The sequence below is a fragment of the Kogia breviceps genome, chromosome 18, assembly GCF_026419965.1.
Source record: "Kogia breviceps isolate mKogBre1 chromosome 18, mKogBre1 haplotype 1, whole genome shotgun sequence".
In the NCBI taxonomy this organism is placed as follows: domain Eukaryota; kingdom Metazoa; phylum Chordata; class Mammalia; order Artiodactyla; family Physeteridae; genus Kogia; species Kogia breviceps.
This window is the reverse complement of record NC_081327.1, coordinates 634231-644187: the sequence shown is the minus strand read 5'-3', so window position 1 is coordinate 644187 and position 9957 is coordinate 634231. Positions and strand designations below refer to the sequence as shown.

The 9957-nt window shown below is 42.2% G+C and overlaps 1 protein-coding gene across 9 annotated transcripts in view; it reads left to right on the top strand.

The window, feature by feature from the left end:
* Nucleotides 1-946: 946 nt before the first annotated feature.
* Nucleotides 947-9957, top strand: part of LOC131744773 (zinc finger protein 256-like) — a 38665-nt gene continuing 29654 nt past the window's right edge. For 3 of the 9 annotated variants that reach the window (XM_067019854.1, XM_067019853.1, XM_067019852.1), the window contains exons 1-3: nt 971-1252; nt 4652-4722; nt 5067-5188. Coding sequence is in view for 1 of the 9 variants with exons in the window: in XM_059044614.2 (XP_058900597.1) it covers nt 5167-5188 (22 nt within the window). In the remaining 8 variants the exon portion in view is untranslated. Of the gene's footprint in view, nt 1253-4651; nt 4723-5066; nt 5189-9957 lie in introns of all 9 variants that reach the window. The other 6 variants (XM_059044614.2, XM_067019850.1, XM_067019849.1 and 3 more) reach the window with 3 other exon arrangements.

Below are 9957 nucleotides of genomic sequence, written 5' to 3'. Positions count from 1 at the left end.
AAGGGGGAGGCATGGGAAGGACACAGCCTTATTACAGCTTATTGCACGAACTTATTCCCTATAAATATTTACAGAGTGTATGAAATTGTATAAATATGAAGTCATATTCCAAGAATAATATGAGAGTTGGGAGTTAAATAAGCTTTTACATCTCATCATTTTGGCATGCAAATGACTCTAAGGTTGTACCTTCTCAAGGAGTGGAAATCAATCTGAGGGTTTATTGAGATAAAATGTAAAGCAGCTGCATAAAATGTCTGACTCTGTCGGTAAACTAAAAGATCAAATTGAGTGGTTGTCAGAGCTGGGGAGGGTAGTGGAATGTGACTACCCTCAGAATATCCGTCTTCTTTCTTCCCAGTCATGGTTCTGTACGGACTGTTTTGCTTATAGCCAGTCATAATACAACTAAATGCACACACACACTTACAATGGATAGCTTCCGGCTACATGCATTTGAATGACAAGTATATAATATATCCAGCTATGCACTGAATCATTTTATGTCTGAATGACTCTATAGTAAAATGGCCATTTAGAACAGTAGATCTGAGAGCGTCTCAAATGATTTTTTTTTTCCCCCCACGTTGCGCGCCTTGCGGAATCTTAATATCCCGATCAGGGATCAAACCCGGGCCCCCTGCAGTGTTAGCGCTGAGTCCTAACCACTGGAGCACCAGGGAATTACCTTAAATGATATTTTAATCCTTTGGCAGCTGAGATTCACGAAGTCTAAAATTATGTCTTTTTGCTGCAGTTAACGAGCAAAGCCCTGCCTTTCTTGAGGCCGGATGACCAGCTCACAGCATCCTTCCTGGATCCGCGTGGGACAGGTTCTAGTTGGTCAGGAATGAAAATACCCTTCGCTGCGGCCTCTAGGGCTCTAGGAACTATATTACCCAGAAGAAATTGCGGCAGGTTGAGCCAGTGATAGTACAGGATAATGGCATTTCCGGGAAAATTCCTCGGCTCGGGGCGGGACTTCCGGCCTCTTCCTAGTGACGGCCATTTTAATTGTCCGGGTCTGTTTTGGCTCTCGGCCGCTGGGTTGGGACTAGGGTGACGGGGTGAGAAAATGCGACAGGAGGCGCTGTCCACGCGGCACAGAGGCGGGTCTGAAGTTCGGGGACGCCGCCCGGGGTGGCCCGCGCGGGCCCGGGAGAGGGTCCGACGTGCCCGCGTCCGGCCTGTCCCCGCCCCGCTCCGTCCACAGAGTCCGATGGCGGCGCCGGCGCTGAGGGACCGGCCTCAGGTAAACGCTCGTCCTCCGGGCCCTCACCGCCCTCACCCCATAAGACACTAAAGCCCCGAGTGCGGGGCGCCTTGCTCACGTGCCTGCAGGCCAGGCCACGGTGTCCAGGACGGTGAGGCGGTCGTGGTTGGGACTCTGTTTCCGACAGTGTGATGCCGCGTGGGAGAGGGTGCCAGGCGGAGGGACTGGCAGGTGCAAAGGCTTGGAGGTCGGATTGAGGCGGGAGTATTCGGGAAACCTAGGATGAGCCTTCCGCTTGCAGGGAACAGAGTGTGTGGTAGAGTGACGCCTGGTTCGGCAGAGAGGTTGTTCCTTTTTCTAAGGGACCTGGAGGCCACGGAGGGTAGTGGATAGAAAAGGAACATATTATGTGTTAGGGTTTTAAAAGTTATCGCGGACTTACCTGGTGGTCCAGTGGTCAAGACTGTGCGCTTCCAATGCAGGGGCGTTGGTGTGATTCCTGGTCGCGGCACGAAGATCCCACATGCTGTGGGGCAAGGCCAAAAAACAGTGCAGGGCTATAACCCTGAAAGAACAGGATAGCACTCCAGGTCAGATCACATCCTCCTATCCTCCCGCCAGGGCATTTTCCAGACCTACACAGGGAAGCAGATCCCAGAGAGCAGGAGGTGGAGACAACAGAGCTCAGGGCTAGTCAGTCAGCAGGAAATCCTGTGGCAGAGTCCTCTCAGGGAGAGCCCTCCTTGGGCAGTGGTAAGTGGGAAGGAATCTGAAGCATTAGGCCAGGCTTTGTCAGTCCCACTCCCCACAGAGATGGAGACCCTTTGTCTCACATCAGTGGTCAGGTGCACACAGGTGCTTCATAGGCTGAACCCCTACTTCTCCCACCAGAGGCTGATGCCCACATGTTAGCTCCCAAGTGTGTAAGGACGTTTTCAGGAATGGATCTGCAGGGCAGGATGCAGCCAGCAGGAAGTGCCCCCTCCCACCCGCACCCCCCCAACTCTGTACTGGGCATGACAGCCAAACCTGACCTCAACTAGTGAGGCGGTACAGCCTACCTCAAGAAACAAGAAAAATCCCAAATAAACAATCTAACCTTACACCTAAAGGGACAATAAAAAAATAAATGAAACCCAAAGTTAGTAGAAGGAAGAAATTATAAAGATCATTGTAGAAATAGATGAAATAGAGACTGTAACGGCAATAGAAAAAAATCAAACTAAGAGCTGGTTCTTTGAAAAGATAAACAAAATTGACAAACTGTTAGCTAGACTCACCAAAAAAAAAAAAAAGAGGGAAGGCCCTGATAAAACCAGAAACAAAAGAGGGAAGATAACAGATACCACAGAAATACAAAAGATTATAAGAGACTATTATGAATATCTATACACCAACAAATTGGACAACCTAGAAGAAATGGACAAATTCTTGAAATCATACAACCTTCCAAGACTGAATCAGGAGGAAACAAAATCTAAATAAAGCAGTCATTAGTACAGAGAATGAAACAGTAATCAAAAAGCTCCCAAAGCCAATCCAGGACCAGACAGCTTCACAGGTGAATTCTACCAAATGTTCAAAGAAGATTTAATACTTACCCTTCCCAAACTACTCCAAAAAATTAGAAGGATAAACTTTTTTTTTTTTTTTTTTTGGCCACACTACGTGGCTTGCAGGATCCCAGTTCCCCAACCAGGGATTGAACCCAGGTCCTCAGCAGTGAAAGTGAGAAGTCTTAACCACTGGATTGCCAGGGGATTCCAGGAAATACCTCTGAACTGATTTTATGAATCCAACATTACCCTGATACCAAAACCACAGACAACACACCAAAAAAATTACAGGCCAATATCTGTGATGAACATACGTGGAAAAATCCTGAACAAAATTTTAGCAAACTCAATTCAACAGTTCATCAAAAGGATCATACACCATGATTAAGTGGGTTTTATTCCAGGGACAGAAGAATGGTTCAACATGAACAAAATGAAGGGTAACCATCTGATCATCTCAATAGGTGCAGAAAAAGCATTCAACACCATTTGACGTCCATTCATGGTAAAAACATACAACAAAGTGGGTTACAGGGAACATACCTCAACATATTAAAGGTCATATATGACAAGCTCATAGTTAACATGTTCAATGGTGAAACACTGAAAACTACCCCTTTAATTAAGACAGGAACAAGATAAGGATGTCCACCCTTGTCACTCCTGTCAGTGTAGTATTAAAACTCCCAGATCCATTTTTATCCTTTTAGAGGATTTGAGGGGCTTGATTTTTCTTGAATCAGATAAGTAAGGAAACTTTAAAATAAAATTGGCTGATTATCATTAACACTCATAAGTGATTTTTCACATAACCTGCTTTTCCAACATCAGGACCTTCATACATATGAATTTATTTTTTGTGAAGTGTTTTTATGATAACAAAGACTGGAACTAATCTGATGTCTGTCCATGGAAGATTGAATAAGTCATGGTGCTTCCCAAGATGGAGCATTAGACTGCTGTGGAGGTGAAGAGGAAGTTCTCTTGATTGCTGCAGCTCCAGGAAATACTGTTAAGTGAAAAAGAAGAAGATGGAGAACAGGAAGAAGGGGAAGAAGAAAGTGTTACAATATTTTGGGCAGATAGCTTTATTTTTCTAAGAATGGAAGGAAAATTAATTTATTTTTATGTTTCAATTGAGTGTCATTATGGGTAGATTGGCTGATAGTACAAGGACCTGCTGAATATATTGATATTAATATGACAAAAATAGAGGTAAGGAGACATCTTGTTTTTGGAATACCATATTTTTAAAAAAGTAGCAATGGGCCTTCCCTGGTGACGCAGTGGTTGAGAGTCCGCCTGCCGATGCAGGGGACGCGGGTTCGTGCCCCGGTCTGGGAGGATCCCACATGCCGCAGAGCGGCTGGGCCCGTGAGCCATGGCCGCTGAGCCTGCGCGTCCAGAGCCTGTGCTTGGCAACGGGAGAGGCCACAACAGTGAGAGGCCCTCGTACTGCCAAAAAAAAAAAAAAAAAAAAAAAGTAGCAATGACCCCATATTAATAATTCTACCCAAATAACAAATCTAATTCTAACCCACCCATTAAGTACCTGTTTATTACATCATGAGGCAGTAAGCCTAATTAGTCCATGTTAAATTCTATAAGATATAATGAACACTTTCATAAAGTATGTTAAGATAAAAGAGGCAGGATATCTATGGAATATAATCAAACCTAGACAATATATAAGTGTGAAACAATGGTCAGAAAAATCAATGCTGATTCCAACAAACTACTCTGAATGTTTAATCAACACATCAAAATTTGAATACTGACTTGGTATTTGATGATTTTAAGCAATTACCATTTAACTTATATGTGATTAAGATACTATATGTTAAGTAAAATATCCTTCTCTCTCTTTTTCTTTTTTTTTTAGCCACGCCATGTGACTTGCAGGATCTTAATTCCTTGACCCAGGATCGCACCTGTGCCCCCTGCAGTGGCAAGGTAGAGAGTCCTAACCCCTGGACTGCCAGGCAACTCCCATCCCTCTTCTTTATAAATATTCACTGAAGTGTTTAGAGGCACAATTATATAGCTTCTTGAATTTTCTTTAACATAATTTGGAGGGAAATTGGGTGGGTTTATACATGAAGTAAATTTGGCTGTGGGTGGGTCCTGTGAAACTGTGATGGGTTCACTTGGTTTATTTTATCAATATTAACCCTTTTTCACAAATGTCTGAAAATTTAAAGTTAATATTTAAAATGTCATTATTTCCATAATGAACAAATATTGGAAAACAAATATTTTCCCTCTATTTGCTAAAGTATTATCCTTTTTTTTTTTAGGGCACCACTCTTCTTTATATTGCACTACTTAGCCTTCAAATTTCAGAGAGTATTACAATGAAGTCTCTTTCACTCTGTTTTTCATCATTTTACCCAAGCCATGGTCAACAGCTTCAAGAGATGTAAGTCAAAGGAGTACAGTTAACCACGGGGGTAGAGTTGCAAACTGGAGAAGACAAGATACAACTAAGTGTACTGTTGTTTTGCAGCTCTGATTAATTTTTCACTCTGTTAAGCAGGTTATCAAATCCAGATTTTTTAATTGGACTTTTTTTTTTTTTTTTTTTTGTGGTACGCAGGCCTCTCACTGTTGTGGCCTCTCCCATTGCAGAGCACGGGCTCCGGAAGCACAGGCTCAGCGGCCATGGCTCATGGGCCCAGCCGCTCTGCGGCATGTGGGATCTTCCCAGACCGGGGCACGAACCTGTGTCCCTTGCATCAGCAGGTGGACTTGCAGCCACTGCACCACCAGGGAAGCCCTGGACTTTATTTTTAAGAACAGTTTCAAGGGACATCCTTGGTAGTCCAGTGGTTAAGACTCCTCACTCCCAGTTCAGGGGACCCGGGTTCAATCCCTGGTCGAGGCACTAGATCCTGCATGTAGGCCACAACTAAGAAGCTTGTGTGCTGCAACTAGGACCCTTCGCAGCCATAAATAAATAAATAAATATTTTTTTAAAAAACAAAACAAAACAGTTTTAGTTTCCCAGCAAATCCAAGTGGAAGGTACAGGAGAGTTCCCATGTACCCTCTTTCCCCACATAAGCAGAGCCTCCCTGACTGTCAACATTCCACACCAGAGTGGGACATTTGTTACAATCTATGAATCTGTACTGACACATCATTATCACCTCAAATCCACAGTTGACATTAGGGTTCACTTCTGATGTTGTGAATTCTGTGGGTTTTGACAAATGTATAATGATATGTATCCACCTTTACAGTATCATACAGAGTAGTTTCTGCCCTAAAAATCTGTGCTCTGCCTATTCATGTCTCCTTCCCATTTAACCTGTGGCAAGCCCTGATCTTTTTACTCTCTCCACAGTTTGGTCTTTTCTAGAATGTCATATATTTGCAGTCATACAGTGTATATACCTTTTTCAGGTTGGCTTCTTTCACTTTGTCATATGCATTCAGGGGGTTTTTTTTGTTTTATTTTTGAGGTTTTGAATTTATTTTTTTATACAGCAGGTTCTTATTAGTTATCTATTTTATGCATATTAGTGTGTATATGTCAACCCCAATCTCCCAATTCATACCACCACCACCACCAGCACCAACACCGCTTTCCCCCCTTGGTGTCCATATTTGTTCTCTACATCTGTGTCTCTGTTTCTGCCCTGCAAACCAGTTCATCTGTACCATTTATCTAGATTCCACATGTATGTGTTAATATACAATATTTGTTTTTCTCTTTCTGACTTACTTCATTCTGTATGACATTCTCTAGATCCATCCACATCTCTACAAATGACCCAATTTTGTTCCTTTTTATGGGTAATATTCCATTGTATATATGTACCACATCTTTATCCATTCGTGTGTCAATAGGCATTTAGGTTGCTTCCATAACCTGGCTGTTGTAAATAGTGCTGCAATTAACATTGGTGTGCCTGTGTCTTTTTGTTTTGTTTTCTTTTTAATTAATTAATTTTATTTTTGGCTGCATTAGGTCTTCGTTCTTGTGCACGGGCTTCTCGTTGTGGTGGCCTCTCCCTTTTTTCCACATCCTCTCCAGCATTTGTTGTTTGTAGATTTTCTGATGATGCCCATTCTAACTGCTGTGAGGTGATACCTCATTGTAGTTTTGATTTGCATTTCTTTTTAAAAATTTTTTTATTTATTTATTTTTGGCTGCATTGGGTCTTCGTTGCTACACGCAGGCTTTCTCTAGTTGTGGAGAGTGAGGGCTACTGTTTGTTGTGGCACATGGGCTTCTCATTGCAGTGGCTTCTCTTGTTATGGAGCATGGGCTCTAGGCATGCAGGCTTCAGTAGTTGTGGCACGTAGGCTCAGTAGTTGTGGCTTGCGGGCTCCAGTGCGCAGGCTCAGTAGTTCTGGCGCATGGGCTTAGTTGCTTTGTGACATGTGGGATCTTCCCCGACCAGGAATTGAACCCATGTTCCCTGCATTGGCAGGCAGATTCTTCACCACTGCACCACCAGGGAAGCCCTATGCATTTCTCTAATAATTAGTGATGTTGAGCAGATTTTCATGTGCTTCTTGACCATCTGTATGTCTTTTCTGGAGAAATGTCTGTTTAGGTCTTTTGCCCATTTTTTGATTGGGTTGTTTTTGTTTGTTTTTGTTTTTGTTTTTTTGGTGGTACGCAGGCCTCTCACTGTTGTGGCCTCTCCCGTTGCAGAGCACAGGCTCTGGACGCACAGGCTCAGCGGCCGTGGCTCACGGGCCCAGCCGCTCCGCGGCATGTGGAATCTTCCCTGACCAGGGCACGAATCTGTGTCCCCTGCATCGGCAGGCAGATTCTCAACCACTGCGCCACCAGGGAAGCCCAGGTTGTTTTTTTTTTTTTTTTTTTTTTTTTTTTTTCTTTTTGTGCTGTACGCGGGCCTCTCACTGCTGTGGCCTCTCCTGCTGCAGAGCACAGGCTCCAAACGCGCAGGCCCAGTCACCATGGCTCACGGGCCCAGCCACTCCGCAGCACGTGGGATCCTCCCGGAGCAGGGCACGAACCCGTATCCCCTGCATTGGCAGGCGGACTCTCAACCACTGCGCCACCAGGGAAGCCCCTGTTTGTTTTTTTAATATCAAGCTGCATAAGCTGTTTACGTATTTTGGAGATAAATCCTTTGTCCATTGATTTGTTTGCAAACATTTTCTCCCATTCTGAGGGTTGTCTTTTCATCTTGTTTGTAGCCTCCTTTGCTTTGCAAAGCTTTTAAGTTTCATTAGGTCCCAGTTGTTTATTTTTGCTTTTATTTCCATTACTCTAGGAGGTGGGTCAAAAAGGATCTTGCTGTGATTTATGTCAGAGTTTTCTTCGTATGTTTTCATCTAAGAGTTTTATAGTGTCTAATCTTAACATTTAGGTCTCTAATCCATTTTGAGTTTATTTTTGTGGATGGTGTTAGGGAGTGTTCTAATTTCATTCTTTTACATGTAGCTGTCCAGTTTTCCCAGCACCACTTATTGAAGAGACTGTCTTTTCTCCATTGTATATCCTTGCCTCCTTTGTCATAGATTAGTTGACCATAGGTCCGTGGGTTTATCTCTGGGCTTTCTATCCTGTTCCATTGATCTCTATTTCTGTTTTTGTGCCAGTACCATACTGTCTTGATTACTTTAGCTTTGTAGTATAGTCTGAAGTCAGGGAGTCTGATTCCTCCAGATCCGTTTTTTTCCCTCAAGACTGCTTTGGCTGTTCGGGGTCTTTTGTGTCTTTATACAAATTTTAAGAATTTGTGTACTAGTTCTGTAAGAAATGCCACTGGTAATTTGATAGGGATTGCATTGAATCTGTAGATTGCTTTGGGTAGTATAGTGATTTTCACAATATTGATTCTTCCAATATAAGAACATGGTATATCTCTCCATCTGTTTGTGTCATCTTTGATTTCTTTCATCAGTGTCTTATAGTTTTCTGAATACAGGTCTTTTGTCTCCTTAGGTAGGTTTATTCCTAGGTATTTTATTCTTTTTGTTGCAATGGTGAATGGGATTGTTTCCTTAATTTCTCTTTCTGATCTTTCGTTGTTAGTGTATAGGAATGCAAGAGATTTCTGTGCATTAATTTTGTATCCTGCAGCTTTACCAAATTCATTGATTAGCTCTGGTAGTTTTCTGATAGCATCTTTAGGATTCTCTATGTATAGTATCATGTCATTTGCAAACACTGACAGTTTTACTTCTTCTTTCCCAATTTGTATTCCTTTTATTTCTTTTTCTTCTCTGATTGCCATGGCTAGGACGTTGAATAATAGTGGCAAGAGTGGACATCCATGTCTTGTTCCTGATCTTAGAGGAAATGCTTTCACTTTTCCACCATTGAGAATGATGTTTGCTATGGGTTATTCATATATGGCCTTTATTATGTTGAGGTACGTTCCCTCTATGCCCACTTTCTGGAGAGTTTTTATCATAAGATGGTGTTGAATTTTGTCAAAAGCTTTTTCTGCATCTATTGAGATTATCATATGGTTTTTGTTCTTCAGTTTGTTAATATGGTGTATCACATTGATTTGTGTACATTGACGAATCCTTGCATCCTTGGGATAAATCCCACTTGATCATGGTGTGTGATCCTTTCAATGTGTTGTTGGATTCTGTTTGCTGGTATTTTGTTGAAGATTTTTGCATGTATATTCATCAGTGATATTTGTCTGTAATTTTCTCTTTTTGTCGTATCTTTGTCTGGATTTGGTATCAGGGTGATGGTGGCCTCACAGAATGAGTTGGGAGTGTTCCTTCCTCTGCAATTTTTTGGAAGAGTTTGAGAAGGATGGATGTTAGCTCTTCTCTAAATGTTTGATAGAATTCACCTGTGAAGCCATGGGGTCCTGGACTTTTGTTTCCTGGAAGATTTTTTAATACAGTTTCAATTTCATAACTTGTGATTGGTCTGTTCATATTTTCTATTTCTTCCTGGTTCAGTCTTGGAAGGTTTTATACCTAAGAATTTGTCCATTTCTTCCAGGTTGTCCTTTTTATTGGCATAGAGTTGCTTGTAGTTGTCTCTTATGATTCTTTGTATTTCTGCAGTGTCCATTGTAACTTCTCCCTTTTCATTTCTAATTTTATTTATTTATTTAATAAATTTATTTATTTTATTTATTTATTTTTGGCTGCATTGGGTCTTCATTGCTACACGCGGGCTTCCTCTAGTTACGCCAAGTGGGGGCTACTCTTCATTGTGGTGTGCAGGCTTCTC